Here is a 16,537-nt window from a genome sequence, read left to right as displayed (position 1 = left end):
ATATCTTACCGTTGACTTCAAGTCCCGTGGCAGGAATGCGAGAAAAGTAGAAGGGGTATACCTAATAAATTGTTCAATCTAGTACTATTCAATAAGTTCTATCGAATAACAAAACTTATTGAGCAACCTAGTACTATACTGTTAGTTACAGTACTGTATTTGCCTTATGATATTTCTGATTATGATATAATATTTCTGATTATGATATTTCGTTTATAAATTAATCAGTATATAAGTTTGCTACTTGTTTTATCGAACGACAAAACTTATTGAACAACCTATTACAATGTGTGGCACATAACTGTTGCCACGATTTTTTAGGCATTTCCAATGGTCTGGTAAAAAAAATTTTCAGACAATAGTTAATTATAATAGGTTTCATGTGTTGATTACGAACAAAATGTATCCAATGAATCCATTGCTTTCTTAAAAAGACGTATACTTTTTTTTAAGGAAAAACTTAATTTTCTGATTTTTATTATTCTGTTCGGCCTGTATTTCTTATGTGCGGTAATAGCAATGTTTAATTTTACTACCTTTGGAACACTGTTCTCTTGAAAAACATGGCTTGATACTTTTTTGTGGAAAATGACGAGTTACGTCGAATTGTGTCATAGAAAATATTTGATTTCATTAAGGAAAATTAATTATCTTTCAAAATCATCTTTATTACTCCATCTATAGAAAAACTGTTAATATTACATAATGTTCTTTTTTATATTAAATAACTCGTATAAGATAAAACAGACGTTTTGTGTATTAAATGTAAGCATAAACAAAGCCTCAGTAGTTTATAGTCGTCAAGCTTTATATTTGCATACATATTGAGATAGGGGCGCAATTGAAATCTATTCCTACTACTATGGCAGAGTGCGTGGCTAAGGTTCAGAACGTGCGGCTCAGGTGGGGATGAGCAGTCAGATCCCTCTTTGCACCTGTGCCCTCCTGCAAGACTTCAAATCAGGGGAAGGCTATACATAAGTAGCTGAAACTTTGGAAATACGATATATAAGGTGAGTCATTTAATTCTTCCACAAAAATTTACATGTAAAATATATACTTTCAGTATTTTAATAAAATTATTTCTAAAGAATCGAATGTTTTCGCTAGGAGTATCATATGACGAAAATATTAAATTTTTGCTAAAAGAATCAAAGAGATGAAACACATCAAATTCTCGTTAAAACTAACAAGGTAATCGATCTTTGTGTGCAAAGGTAATCGTGAATTTTACATCTGTGATATGTTGAAACGTCTGTATTAACATGTGTGTAAAATTTAACTACCCAAATAACATCGTACTTCCTATTTATTTGAAATATCGTACACATAATATTGTTTATATATGACGTCTACCGATTTTGACTAATCTCGAATGAGCGTTTCACGATCTTGAATTATGTTATTGAGTTCGTGCTAAAGCCAATATCAAATATTGTTAAAAATGCAAACCATAGTTACCTTACATATTCTTAACGTCTTCATCGAAAGGGAAATTATTTTCATTGCGCAATATTCGTAGTAAAATAATACAACCCCGTGAAATATAAACTTCAGCTTTATATAAAAATAACTCGATTAGTTTGTAAGTAGATGAATACTTTTGCTTTCAAATTTTCCGATACATTATGATATTTCATTTAATTATGATTATGATTTCAGTTCAGCTACTCCGAAATTAAAGAAAACAATTTTTTTATTTTTTTTTTGTGACGAAATGATAATAATAACAATTGCACTTGTTTATACTTGTTATTTTTATCACGATGAAAGGGTTTGCGCGTGTTTGGCAGTTTGGGATAAAACAGGGAGAAGGTCCTATCGTTTATAAATTAATCATTATGTATTTACATAATTGCTCGTGTTGAGCACCTGTTCTACTGAGGACAAAAAATAAAAGCATGGCAAATGTCACTGAAGACAAATTGTTTCAATTTGTCAAAGAAGACAACACTTCAAACATCTCATCTCTTATCAGTTAGCAATACATACAGTGGCCCACAAAAATTCTTGATTTTCTCTATATTTTCTTCTTTTCATCGGATCGGAAAACATTATATAATATTTACTTTCATCTGTAAATATTGTCTCCTCACAAAAAAAAAACTGATTTATTCATATAATCTGTTGCAAATTGCCGTCTTTATTTCTATTAGTTTCGTTGACGAATGATTTGCATCTAGCGGTATATGTATGTATCAAACCTTTTTGATACAATGTTCGATCGACAATTTCAGCATGCACATTAGTTCCGATACATTCTTTGAATTTTCTAACAATATTTTTTGTATCGATAAGAAGCTTAGCTCTTATTATTTGCAAAATAACATTTTCATTCTCTGTTTCAAGATTTTCAATCGTATTGTATGCAATATATTGTATTGTGGAATGGGGTTTTCCAACAATATTTTTAATTCTTCTGAACTATTTTTTCTGTTTAAATAAATTAATAACAATTTGTCACTCTTCGATAGTCGTTTTTCTACGTTTCTTATCACAGTTCATATTTTTAAGCTAATTTTAATAATGATATGATCCCTTTATTGAAATTCAACCAAGACCTTTGACTGTTAATTTTCAGCATCTAAACGTTTCCAATCGCTATTTGTTTGAAACATTTACACATGTATGTATATATAACATTTCGCAACCGTACGAAAACTTTTGTGAATCGATGTTTATATTACGTAATAAATATTCCTTAGTTGCTTAAAGGAAAATATTTTTATTCGATTTGTACTTACCTCATTTTAAAAATCAAGAACTCTACTTTACTTACATGTAATTACATTTTTTAAAAACACTGTTCAAATGTCAATAAAATTAAGTTGAACGAATTTCACCTTTATGTACGAATGTTTTTATGAGCTAAATTTGTAACATGCATGTATCTGATGTAAACATAACTGAGAACTCCTATAAGGACGAAATGATTTCACAGTTTCGTATTCGAATTTAATGTAGGATAAGTAACAAAATTATACGCAAATATTAAATTAACGATGTACATACGCAATAAAATTGAATAATTAAGGTAATCCATTGATAATTTATTATTCTAAAATGCGAAAAATATTTTATTTTCTCCTACATTTCATTATGCACATAAATATATTAGAATTTTGAAAAATTTTAAGTGAAGGTTACTCTGGTAAATATGTGATATTTAAAATTCACCAAATCTTGTTTCAATATCATATAAATTATCAAGAATATAAAAAAACCAATTAAAAATATTAAATTAAGCATAAATATTTAACTTCAAATTCTAAAATTGAAGTTTTCAGATGGCACATAGGAGGTAATTATATGCATCCACTATTGAATTTCAAATAATTATGACATCTTGAATTTACCTACATTTGTACAGATAAAATTAACTGATTTTCAAAACAATAATCGATATAACGAATTAAAAAAAGCTTTGGAAATTACAGCATTTAGAGAAAAAGATGGACAGAATGGAAATAAACTATATCCATTATCTATGACACCTAATAGTATGTCTAATAGCAATATAAATAAAGTTGATTCAAGTATTGTGCTTCCTGCTAGGAGCAATATTAAAAATAATTTCAAACCAATTGATATGTCTAACATTAAACAACTGAATGAAGAAACTGATTCTCAAGGTGATTATCTTTTGATGTCACCACCTGATATTGACCATGTTCTGTTTGCACTTAAGAAAGGAAACAGAATATCAATGTGTATTACTAGAGAAGTATTGCAAAGTAATATTTAAAGAAGAATTATCTAAAAATAATGCTCTAGGTCCTTCACAGACTAATTTTAATAATGATAATGTTCATAATACAAATGCTATGGTTCTTACACAATGGAAAGTCATGTTAAATAAACAAAGTCAATTAATTATTAGAGGAACAATAGATTGGTAGGTTTACATAATCTTGCATAATAATTACATTTCAATTTTAATTATATATTATTGTTTCAGTGGAATAATTATTGAAAGTGCAGCTATTACAAGACGTTTGACAATTACCATTATTCAATGTACTTATAAGCATTTATATCACTTAAAAGGAAATATTGTTGACGATGAGCATGGTAAATGGTTTGCAATATCTATTTATAGAAGGGTTTTGCATATTTGTTTTTATTTTAGTATTTAAAAATATAATGTAATTATTTCTTAGAATTACCAGATTATATCAGAGATAAATTTTATAATGGATTTCCTGGTGACTGGGAAAACATTTGGGAAATTTGGAGAACGTTTGTACAAGGGTGTAAAGTATCTTTTCGTTGGCCTACTCCTATGATGGACAATGATGATGATTTAAGAAGTGATATAACAGATATTACATCAGTAGATATACATCAAATAAATGATACACTCAGTCAAAGTATACATCACACATGTACATCTGATACGAACCTAGCTACATGGTTGGATTATAATAAAGAAACTTCTAAACATCAGGGAAATGTAACTTCAAATTGTTCTTACTCGGATAATAAATTAAATAAATTGAAAGACAAATTAGATCTTATTGTAAATATTTTAGCAGTTAAAAAATGCCCTGAAACTTGTTTCAGTAGAGTTTATGAATTACTTGATCAGTTACATTACATCCTGTTAAATGGATCAATTATAGAAAATGAATTCAATATAAAGAATTTTGAAACAGAACAAAATAAATCTGTAGTACAGATACATAAGAATGAAACAAACAGTTTACCATTCCATTTTGATCATCAAAATGATGTTAAATTTAATAAAGATAAGTATATAATAACAAACAAAAAACTTATTGACTATAATTATTTATCACAAAAGAAGAAAAAGTTTACTAAAGGAAATGAAATTAAAGATAGTGATACTTCTAACAGTGAAAGTGAAATTTATTCTGGAGTTCCTAAGCTACCATTAGCATTGATACAACGGCGAAGGAAATCATTCATATTGCCTCCTAAACGTAAAGTAAAAAAAAGTGTTATGGATCAGAAGTATAATGTGGAAAAAGAACATACTTTAAATGTTCTTTCAGTTATAAGTTCTAATGATCTAAGATCTGAAAAAATTAATGACTCAAATTATTATTCTTCCAGTGTTAGTATTATAGAAGATGAAAAGGAAATATCAAAATTTAAAAAATATATTAATCAAAATATTGGAAGTAATGTAAATAAACACACAAAATCTAATATAATTGAAGGGGAAGAATGCCATAAAACAAATGATTTTATGGCAGAGAAAAATGTGTATAAAATGCAGGCACATTTTATAAAAGAAAATTCATTATTTTTTCATCCATCTACCACAAATCTTTGTAATTCTTCTAATATAATTCCAAATAATAAATCTGAAATTGATGAAAATATAAGAGATAAAAATCAAACAGCAGAAGCACAGTTTTATATAGAAATTATTAAAAAAAGCAGTCAAAATATGAATTATCAGTATCAAAATTATACATCTCATGGACAACTTAAGCAACTCTTACCCCAATTAAAGGAAGTTACTAATAAAATTTCAAAACCTACTGTAATTAGTTCAGTACCTGTTGTTATAGATACCGCACAAAATGATTTAAAACAATTTGCACAAAATTCAAAACTAAATGTTATTGAAAAGAGGAATAAGAATATTAAGGAACTGAATGAAAAAACTCAAACTTTAATACAAAAAGAGTCCCTATTAAAAGAATCTAATGCTGGAAATTCGAAATCAATATCATCAAGTATCAATGAAAAAGATCCTGAAGAAAATGTTACAGTTCAATTCAATCATGTGAATTCTACTTTGACAGAGATGCCACAAAATCGTTCAGGAGTTCCTGAAAGTAACCAGAATGAAGCTGTTGATACATTTAAAATTAATTTATTATCCTCTTGGGTGCCAAAAGTAATAGATTTGGATTTAATTTTTGAGGGAAATTTAATAAAGTAAGTGTTAAAATGTACTTATACCCCTTTAATACAATACGAATACATTATTATATTCATACAGCGAGTCTGGTCACATTGTGTATAAAGGATTTAAAACAGAACCTGTGCTTTGCCAATTTTCAACAAACCTGTTTGAGACAAAACATCACGAAATGTATAAGCTAGTCGGTGATTTAAACGATACAAAGAGTGGTCAGAAATTAAAACATTGCATTCAAATATTTTATGATTAATACAATTAATTAAGAATATAACATTATTGTTTTCATAGTGATACCTAAAGAATTGTTAAGCCAATGTCGTTATGGATGTCCTTCAGAAATACAGCAATTTTGTAAAACATGGAAGTTACTACAAAGTCATAAATCTCTTGTGCAGAAAAAGAATGATCCACTGGACACAATAAATATTGGTGTAAGTTCAAAAGGAAGAAGAATTATACCTTTATTACGTTATTGGACTGGTAAGTAATTAAATATTATTATTTTTCAAAATACAGTCAAGCAAAATGTTTTTTTTTTAGGAGAACGTATTACTTTAAAAGGTAATACTCCAATATACAATCCTGGTACTTCACAGGACACTCTATTTTCTTTGTACAATACTTCCTATAAAAGTAAGAGCATAAAAAAAACTTCAAAAAAAAATAATAGGATTAAGGTGCCTACCACTCAAGATGCCTAATACTTAATATAGATTAGAAATTCATTGACACCATGAGAACTACTATGCATATAAGTATTAGATAATAAAATATGGTTTTTGTATTATTGGAGGATTATTATAAAATAATCATAAGATTTGACATAAGTCAATCTGTACTTTCTCCAATTCTACCCTTCTATATGTTGTTGACAATTTTGTATTTCATGCTAAAGGTAAACCACTGAGATAATTATCAAAGTCATAAATTTTCCAAAAGATAAATCTTAACAATTTCAACAAATTTACTCAACCAATAAAGTTGTTAACATTGAGAGAAATACAATTACATGTATAAATAAAAAATAATATAAAGTTTCTATACTCTGTGCATAATTTTTTTATTAGATATTTCTATTATATTTTTGTTAATACCTTATTTTAAATTACTGGACACAAATAAAACTATAATAATGAATGTTTTATATTACTTAAAACATATTCAGTTATTCTATGCTAAATTGGACACTATTTGGAAATTATTTTGAACTTGCCTGAAATTTAGATATGTGTAGTCTTTAGTGATATGCAAACATACTTATTTTAAAACTAGTGAAATATACTAGTGAAATATACTAGTGAAATATACTAAATATACTTTATTTAAATTAAAAAAAAATTTTTTGAACAATTTTTTCTAATTGTTTTAAAGAAATGTTAAATACAATTCAAATTAAAAAATGTTACCTACAATTTATTTTTATTTGGTTAATTTTAAAATGTCGCTTTTTTTAAAAATTGGTTTGTAAAATGGATACCTACGTAAGACTATATTCTTTAGTTTTTTATATTTTTAAATATATAACATTAAAAAGTAGCATTTTTTAAAAATACAATAAAAATTGTTAAAAAAATCTTTTTTCCCCAAATGCTTCTTCTCATACAATTACTAATTTAATAATTATAATTTATCGAAAGAAACTTTGCACTATTCTTAAAGCAGCAGCAAAAAAAAAACAATTTTTAAAATTTTGAAAAATCGTATGGTAATTTTCCCCTAAATTAGCCAGAATCCACTCCATTTATTCCAGAATAACTCCATTTTGAGTTAACGTAAATGCATTAAACATATTTCAGTTAGTTTGGCAAGCCTGATAAAGATGTCTTGACATTTCTAATGTTCGTCAGTAGAGTGCATCTCGATCACATTCTTTTCTCTTCATCATGGCGGTGAGTGTGCAGTTGTTACCTTAAAAACAGTTCTCGAAATCTATAAGTATTGGCGGCATCGGGCTTGAGAAAAGAATTTCGTATAAACTAAAAAGAATCTATGATTATTAATTCAATATCAATAATATTCTTTTTCATTTAAATACATTAGCTTGTACAATTTTTAATATGACAAATAAGGTTATTGAATGGCGTGTTCCGCAAGTATAACCTATATAGACGTTCTGTAATGTTTATACAATTTACAAAGCAGTTTTTCATAGATAAATGATAAAATGCTAAAACGGAAAAGGTTCAGCATCTACATTTTATAATCTACTGTTACGAAATGAATCATACTTTCAAGCATTTTTCAGTAGTATATGCAATAATAAGTATAACATGCAACTGTTATTGAGAAAAACGTGTTGATATACCAATTTTGTTGTAGGATGCAATAAAAGCCCCTGAAAAAAAGCCTGAAGGAAAGGCTGAAAAACCTAAAAAGAAGGTGAGGAAGGAACCAAAAGATTCATCGAAGAATGTAATGCGCGAAGTTCGCATTCGTAAACTTTGTTTGAACATTTGTGTGGGGGAATCTGGTGATAGACTTACTCGTGCTGCAAAGGTAAGTTTTAAAAATATTGTTCATAATATTCAATGTACATTTCTAATTACACTTATTATTACTGCATCTTTTTATATTTTTCCATGTCATGTAATTACATATCCTACAACAATTGTTACATACTTTATGAAGAATTTTAATTGATAAAAACTAATAATATTAGTTTTATCTATATATATAAATAATATTAATTTAAAATATTAATCTTTATCTTTTCTTAATTACATCTAATATTAAGAGAAAATAATATTTGTATTTGTCTTTTCGAATTTTATAGGTACTGGAACAATTAACTGGGCAACAACCTGTCTTTTCTAAAGCAAGATATACTGTTCGTTCCTTTGGTATCCGTCGTAATGAAAAAATTGCAGTGCACTGTACAGTTCGAGGTGCTAAAGCAGAAGAAATTCTGGAACGTGGATTAAAGGTAATTCTGAATATTTATTATGTATATTTTAATAATAATATATTTTTGTTTTTACAAAACTAAGATTGCACTTTTATATTGGAGGTACGAGAGTATGAGTTGAGAAAAGAGAATTTCTCTGGTACCGGAAATTTTGGTTTTGGTATTCAAGAACACATTGACTTAGGAATTAAATACGATCCCAGTATTGGTATTTATGGTTTGGACTTTTACGTTGTACTTGGACGTCCAGGTTAGTTTATTTTTATTTTGCATTTGATTACACTATAAAGTAGTTGCATATGCACATTTATATGGTACTATAGATACCCTTGTATTATGTTGTGTCTATTGTTTTAAAAAACATGTGCTAAAGAAAATGCATCATATTTGCAACCCATGCCCACTTCTTTTACTGGGTGTGTTACTTAATTGATGCAACATAGTATGATTTATTATATTTATATATTGTTGCTACTAGTATTTTTCATCTTAAATTTATTACAATTAATATTTATGAATGATACACACATTAAATACTGAGTTTTTAAAAAAATGTTGCTAATTTTGAAAAATGTTTTACAATTTATTTATTTTCAATGTGCTTGCAATTATTGTATTAAATGCGATGTCCAATACCATCTGTCTACCTCTATTACAATGGAGCGGAAGTTTAGCTTCTTATGAAAAAACCAAAAGATTTATTAATTAATTTGAATGTGCTCAATTGAGTGGTAACAGTTTAAACTTCTTTACCGACCAGAAATGAAATATTCATTGAAATAAATTGCCAAAAATTTAATATAAAAATTGATTCATAACATCTGTTAAAGATAACGAATCTAATAATATTGCTGCACCTAAAAGATGAAATTTCATACTTATAAATTTTGACAATTTTAAAATTTAAACAGTTTTTAGAATGCATTAAATATATCTTTGGGAACAGAAATTAATCTTTTGCAATTTGTTTTGCAGGCTACTAGTCTAACTTATTTTAGAACAATATGTGTATCAAATAACGCATTTAATATAATTAAAAACATATTCCAACACTATTTTTAATTTACAAAAGCATTATTCTACTCACTATTTGATAGTTTAATTGTATCGTCCAAAAATATATGTTCTAATTTTCTTTTTAACATAATTAGATTTGATAATAAACAAATAACATGTAGTATTGTATAAGAAAGCATTAGCTAGTAAACACTTTTGATAATTGGATCTTCATTTATCAATTTATTTTAAGCTAATTTAAAGACAGTGACAAATAGTTTTTGGATAACATGCAAAAAAGTTCAAGGAATTAAAACATTATATTGTTTCTTCCAAACATGAATAAAAACATCAGCAACAAAAAAATATTTATTTTGCTCTATATTGGGAAAAGTTTAAGTTACAAAAAGTAAAATAATGTACAAATGTTTTTTATTAGTCATGTATACTTATTAAATTGTCTACTTCGATGATCGCATGAAAGAGAAATTGCTTCATTTTGATTTTTTGCAATTATTATTGGAGTTCTACTGTAACAAAATGATTGATGTATTATTACCACAAATTGAAAATCAATGAGGAGATTTTTATCGAAGATACACAATTATTAGATAAATATTTCAAACATTTAAATATATAATATTATATTATCAACTACGTAAAGATTGATTTAATATTTTTTGTTATTATATGAATAATTAGTAAAATAATTATACCCATACGTTAAATAAATATTGTTTTATATACTACCTATATATTTTTCCTATATACAGGTTTTAATGTAGCTCATAGAAGAAGAAAAACTGGAAAAGTCGGTTTCCAACACAGACTCACTAAAGAAGATGCAATGAAATGGTTCCAGCAGAAATATGATGGTATTATTATAGCTGGAAAGAAGTAATATACATATTTTGTATTTTACGATTCCTCCATAAAAATTATGAAAACAAATTATCTGTTGTTTAATAAATTATTAATGATACCTTACCATGTTTTTTACTATTACATTGAAAAATGCAACACAATTATCTAGTTTATTGTCTAGACTATTCTGTACCTTTATAATTCTTGAGAAATTCATTATTAACACATTGAGAAATTAACACATACTCAACAATTAATTAGAATCTTATAGATTTTATTTTTAATCACCATATTTTATAATCACCAGAGTCAAACAAAAATTAAATAATATTCATAAAACTCACGTTTTCACAAAGAAGATAATATAGAATTATTTTACAATCTAGTACTACAAATTGAGAACTGATTGCACTATTTTTGGTTTGATCCTTTCACTATCGTGGGTTTGGTCACTCACGACTTTTGCAGAACCAACCATTATATCACAAATGTATACTTTACGGGCAAACAATCTAGATTTTGGGTTTATTTCTTGCGTCTCAAAGATATATTTGTTTTTAGTAGGAAGTGTTTGTACTTAAAACAAGACATTTTTGGTTTGTTAATTAATTTTCACGCTTACATAACTAAAAACAATTATCGCTTAGTACATTGACTATCGTGATTTCACCTTCCTATCAATTATCAATTGTGACTCGTTTATAATTTAATTAACAATCAATATTTTATTTTAATTCTATCTGTAGTTACTTTACTTGATTTACAACTTTTTAACTACACTTTATGGCAAGCCACTTTACTCATTTGTAGTATATGAGAAAAATTTCATAGCGAGTAACTTTATTTGCCCATGATAGCGAAAGGGTTAACATTTAGCTTAATAATTATCGCAACTGCTTTTTTATACAAAAAACATAGCTACATTAGTGTATAGTTGCAGTAGGTGAAACTGCAAAAAGTTCTGTCGGTTTCGTCAATATATGTAATGCTGTTACTTTACACACTTGTTTCTTAAAATGATCTTCCTTAGACGCAATATTGTGTACAAATAAATTGATATAGAAACTTAATTATTCCGTATATTGATTTAGATATTAGGCCTAGTTTTCTACGTTACAAGAAAGGAACTTTATAGCAACAGTTATATGTATGTAATTTTTACATTAAGGATCTTGAGAATTAGACATATGAAGATTGTATTTTCTGAAAATAATATTTTACATTTTTTTAATGGCTTGTGATATGAATAAAATATGTCAAATTTAAACATTATTTAATGAAAGTATTTGTAAAAGCGTTCGCACTTCTACTATAGATACATTCTAAATCCACTTTCAAAAATAAGAAGCAAAATTGCATATTCGTTCTAGCGTTACGTCTCATTATACAATGTATTTCTAATAACCTTTAATAAGACAGTATTAGTAAGGGTATCAGAAAAACTGTACATCTGACTTATTATTTACCGAATTATTTTGTTCAACTGTGTATAATACTTTTCAAAATTTGAACAACTATATAATCAAAGAATTCATAGCATGAATTTTTATAATAATGTATTAGTATTAAAATGAATTTTATAGTTTCATATTGATTGCTACTTAGCTTTGGTTTTAATTAATATTTAAAAATTCAAATAATAAATAAAGTTTATTTGAAATATTGCTAATTATTTTTATTCCTTAGTAAAAAATTCTAAGAAAATGTTGATATAAAAAGCCGCATACAATTTTGAGTTGTATTACTTGCTGTAATTCATATATGGAAGTAAATTTAATGAAATTACTTAATAATTAAACACTATATATTAAGTTAAAGATTAGAAAAATGTATTACACCATTGAATATATTTCTTAATAAATAAATCCTATTGAAGGAAAAGAGAATTTTTTAAAATACTTATTTTCAATAAATTGAGCATTCAAATTTGAAGGTCAAGGGGTTGATGTTTAAAGAAATAAAACAAATCAAGAATAAAATAAATAGTCTGTATTATTAAAAACGTACTAAGACATTCAGTCATATGAAAGTGTAAAAAACCCAAAAAAGAGCTCCACATTATTCAAAACAACACTTCAATGAAGTGCTTATATCTAAAAATCTTGTAGTTATTGCTGATTTTTAGGTACTAATGTATGGACAACTCTTGTTTTGGAATGCACGTAAAGATTTTAAACTAACTTTTCCATTAAGAAATGCTTAGGGTCTTCCATTTATAATCTTTAATTTATTAATATTTCTCATTTAGCAACAAATTGCCACTATAATTCATTTTTAACAAAATTTGAACATTCTCTGGTTTTCTCTTGATAATTTTCATATGCATAAGCATACAATCATTTCATTAGGTAGGGTAATGAAATTATTTTCTGATACCCTTAATATTACTTTGAAAGTATGACTCTAATAAAATTACAAATATGGAGTTAAATCTCATGTGCATATTGGAAGTTTAATATATATTGTTTGGTATTGACATATTTTTCAATAGCGACTGGACAAAGTAAAGCATAAATATTTTTTCCTTACAGTCTGCATTTACATTTCGTAGTTTCCAACTATTTAAGTTTATCTTTGGTTTTAACCTAATGATAAATCTTGTAAATAACTTCAAGAGACATATGAAGTAGAGTTGTAATAAGTATATAAGAAATGTGCTCTTAATTTTCTTCCTCTGACGTCCACAAACAGTTTCCCTATAATACTCTCAGAAAACATTTATTTAACTTTACATAACAGGCGGATAAAAAGGCAAGATATTTCCATCAGTCTCCAAATTGTTTCCTTATCTGGATGTCATATTACCAGACTGATATAATTTAATATTTATATATAATATGTATATATATGTATATTTCACAATAGATAGACATATGTATATTTAAATTAAATAATGTATATTTGGGTATTCTAACAGCTTTGTAACGTATGATTAATTAAATAGACCATTTATGCAAAAATAAATTATGTGTATGTACATTCTGTTTTTTATCCTTTATCATAAGATCAGAATATTGTCTTTCTAATACCATGCAAATATAAACATGTATTTAGTCTTTTGCATTGAAATTATACAAACTATATTCACTTTACAGTGTGTATGTATAAATACAAAGTTTATCGCAATGTGTTATACAGTTTATATATTTTAATTAATAAATTTAATACCAGGTGTGTGTAATATGCATATACATATATGCATTATATACTGTGATTTTATATATATATATAATCATACATACACACACGTACACACTCTTTAATAAAATATGTTTGACCACGAGATTGTACAAGCATCTATTATCTACATAATTCCCTAAATATGCTGCATGTTTGTCACCCTGTGTATATATAACACAAATATTTTATATAATAAAAATTGTTATTGTACACTTTGTATATATTAACATATGGTTAACCAATCATTTTTTAGTACCAATGCAAAGGATTAAATTACATTCTATGTTCATTTTTATACTTATATTACTTTTTATAATTTTTGATCTATTTGTGTGAATAAATAAAATCATAAACTTATGAAATTGTATAAAAGAAATGTTTTTTGACAATTGATTTTATACAGCAGAAATATTACACAACACTTTCATGTTTTATGCTATATATTTTCTATAACTTTTCTTAACTGTAAATTGAAATTGCATTTTTTATACTATACAAACTTTATTTATTTATATCTCTAGCAAGAAATGTTTTTCATTATGTTTTGAACAGAAATTAATGTATTTCTATGTTAAAAACATAAAGATTGGAAGTGCATGTTTTTATTGACAAGAACTAACCCATTACATCAAATATACGCACATACTGCTTCAATTTTAATGATTAAAATTAAATAATGAACTTTTTCTCTTCTTTAAAGTATAATATTTGGTAAAATATACACAAAATACACAGTCTATTGAATAGTTATTGTTAATATACTTAATCAAAGTAACAAATACTGTTAATTAAAATTAGTAATAATCATTTAACAAAGAACTTTTGGTATTTTTTTTATCCTTATCACGTTATACTTATACTGTTATATAATACAAACGTACTATAATAATGCAAGATTTTTAAAATGAGTTTTGTTTGAAAATAATAAAATAAAATTTTTTAAATATAAATAATTTAAGAAAGAAATAGTATAATATATTGTAATTATACAACCAATATAGCCAATTAAAAATATGTGTTTAAATAAATACATTACTTACAAGGGAAGTTAAGGAATTTGAATTTCAGAAAATTTTTAAATATTGGATACAAGTAGAGTAGAAAACTAGTTTATCCATAACACAAAACCAGTTTTAATTTATGAAAAAAATTAGTATAGTAGATTTAATGTACGATCAAAACGTATGTTTTGTATTATTATTTGGATATGATTTCATGCTTGATTTTAACAATTCAATTGAACCATATGGAGGACGTTGTAATATACATTACGACATTAGAAGACAATTTTGAATCTGCAGAATGCATTGCATCACAACAATAAATTTATTAAACCAAGATGTAACTTTGCATTCTTTAGAAATTTGAATTTCTTATTTATAATCTAGTGTCAAGAAAGTAGATACTTATATAGTAAGGTATTCATTTTATACACATAGTTTTTAAACTTATGTGTTTAACGTTTTACAATCTACAATATCAGCTTTAAAGACATGAAGAATTTTTGGGAAAAAAAAAGTTGGTCTTCTACCAGAGGGCGTTTGCAAAATAGTTAAGGGTGATTATTTTGTTTTAACTAAATACATATTCTTAATTAATTAGATATATTAACAGTTTCTCTTTTCAAATTGAGAATATTTTTCAAATTAAGTAATCTACATATGCCATAGCCATAGTATGTCCATCCCAACTCATATTAGAAATAATTTTCATTTTACACCACCAATAAGCACTTATTCTTACAAACATTATAATTAATTGTAAGTTTTTATTAGTTTAATAGACACACTTGCTCAATTATTTCTTATACAACTTCCTGTCTTGCCAATATTATTGTTACAATGCATTACTGTCTACTTTTAATTGGTTGCACTATATACAGTTATCATGCAAGAACTAAGAAATTATTCTATCTTGATGTGTAAATACACAAAAAGTTGTGTCAAGTTGTAGGAAAAAAAAACTATGGTTTTGGAGAAAATGAAGAAAGGCATATCAATTGTTTATTTGTATACAAAGAAATGTTTGCAAAGTTAAATCCTTATAATAACTATATGGATGGGAAAAGCAAGTGCAGAGAAAGGTATAATAATTGCAGACAAATACATTTATTATGGAATATGTACTGTAAAAGTTTAGAGAAGCTTCTTGCAAGATATCTAGCACAATGAAATAATTAAATTGCAATTATTAACCTATAGATAGTTTTCTTTGTTTAAATTTAAAAAGTTTTTTAACTATGCCCTTTTAAGAACAAATGTCAGAAAAATACCTCAGTAAATTTTTAAATTTTGTAGATTTCTGTTATTTCAGAAATAAAAAAACATATTGGTATGTATTGTTAATGTTTGAGAAGAATGCTACTGAGTTCTACTAATTTGTTTCTTGTCAGCAGAGTTATCAATTCCTATATCAAAAAGGTCTATTTCTTTCAAATAGACGTCTTAATTGGAGTCAAAGCAGATGACTTTCTACTCACTTAGTAAGAATTAATGAATCCCAGCAATATTTTTCTCAAGCACATAGTATAATATTTGTAATATTTGTAGGATGAATTTGAAAGCTTGATATAGTGACTAGTGTCAATGTGATTTGTAGAATAGCCTAATACGATGATACGAAATAGTGTACGTATATTGTTATTATGATTTATATATCTACATTATTGATAGTTTTAATGAGGTGTATGTGTG

The 16,537-nt window shown here is 26.1% G+C and overlaps 2 protein-coding genes across 2 annotated transcripts; both read left to right on the top strand.

Moving 5' to 3' along the window:
* The first annotated feature begins 2,881 nt into the window (after positions 1-2,881).
* On the top strand, positions 2,882-6,604 carry LOC143151641 (uncharacterized). The gene is made up of 9 exons (XM_076320989.1): positions 2,882-2,945; positions 3,138-3,151; positions 3,371-3,710; positions 3,775-3,895; positions 3,959-4,071; positions 4,161-5,913; positions 5,978-6,108; positions 6,188-6,379; positions 6,440-6,604. The coding sequence occupies exons 1-9, from the start codon at positions 2,882-2,884 to the stop codon at positions 6,598-6,600; spliced, it is 2,889 nt and encodes a 962-aa protein (XP_076177104.1). The 3' UTR covers positions 6,601-6,604.
* Positions 6,605-7,766: 1,162 nt separating this feature from the next.
* Rpl11 (ribosomal protein L11) lies at positions 7,767-10,787 on the top strand. The gene is made up of 5 exons (XM_076320328.1): positions 7,767-7,788; positions 8,219-8,395; positions 8,673-8,822; positions 8,907-9,054; positions 10,574-10,787. Exons 1-5 carry the CDS (start codon positions 7,783-7,785, stop codon positions 10,699-10,701), a joined length of 609 nt encoding a protein of 202 aa, XP_076176443.1. The 5' UTR covers positions 7,767-7,782; the 3' UTR covers positions 10,702-10,787.
* Positions 10,788-16,537: the final 5,750 nt, after the last annotated feature.

The sequence above is a fragment of the Ptiloglossa arizonensis genome, chromosome 9 (assembly GCF_051014685.1).
Source record: "Ptiloglossa arizonensis isolate GNS036 chromosome 9, iyPtiAriz1_principal, whole genome shotgun sequence".
NCBI lineage: Eukaryota > Metazoa > Arthropoda > Insecta > Hymenoptera > Colletidae > Ptiloglossa > Ptiloglossa arizonensis.
This window is presented reverse-complemented; position numbering and strand designations above follow the sequence as displayed.

Excerpts from the sequence above, each read along its gene's own strand:
- LOC143151641 (XM_076320989.1), top strand. The coding sequence starts at position 2,882 with ATGCATGTATCTGATGTAAACATAACTGAGAACTCCTATAAGGACGAA. Across the intron at positions 6,109-6,187 it reads TTTAAACGATACAAAGAGTG|TGATACCTAAAGAATTGTTA; the intron begins GTCAGAAATTAA and ends TTGTTTTCATAG. Across the intron at positions 6,380-6,439 it reads TTTATTACGTTATTGGACTG|GAGAACGTATTACTTTAAAA; the intron begins GTAAGTAATTAA and ends TTTTTTTTTTAG.
- Rpl11 (XM_076320328.1), top strand. Across the intron at positions 8,396-8,672 it reads GACTTACTCGTGCTGCAAAG|GTACTGGAACAATTAACTGG; the intron begins GTAAGTTTTAAA and ends CGAATTTTATAG. Across the intron at positions 8,823-8,906 it reads TTCTGGAACGTGGATTAAAG|GTACGAGAGTATGAGTTGAG; the intron begins GTAATTCTGAAT and ends TTTATATTGGAG.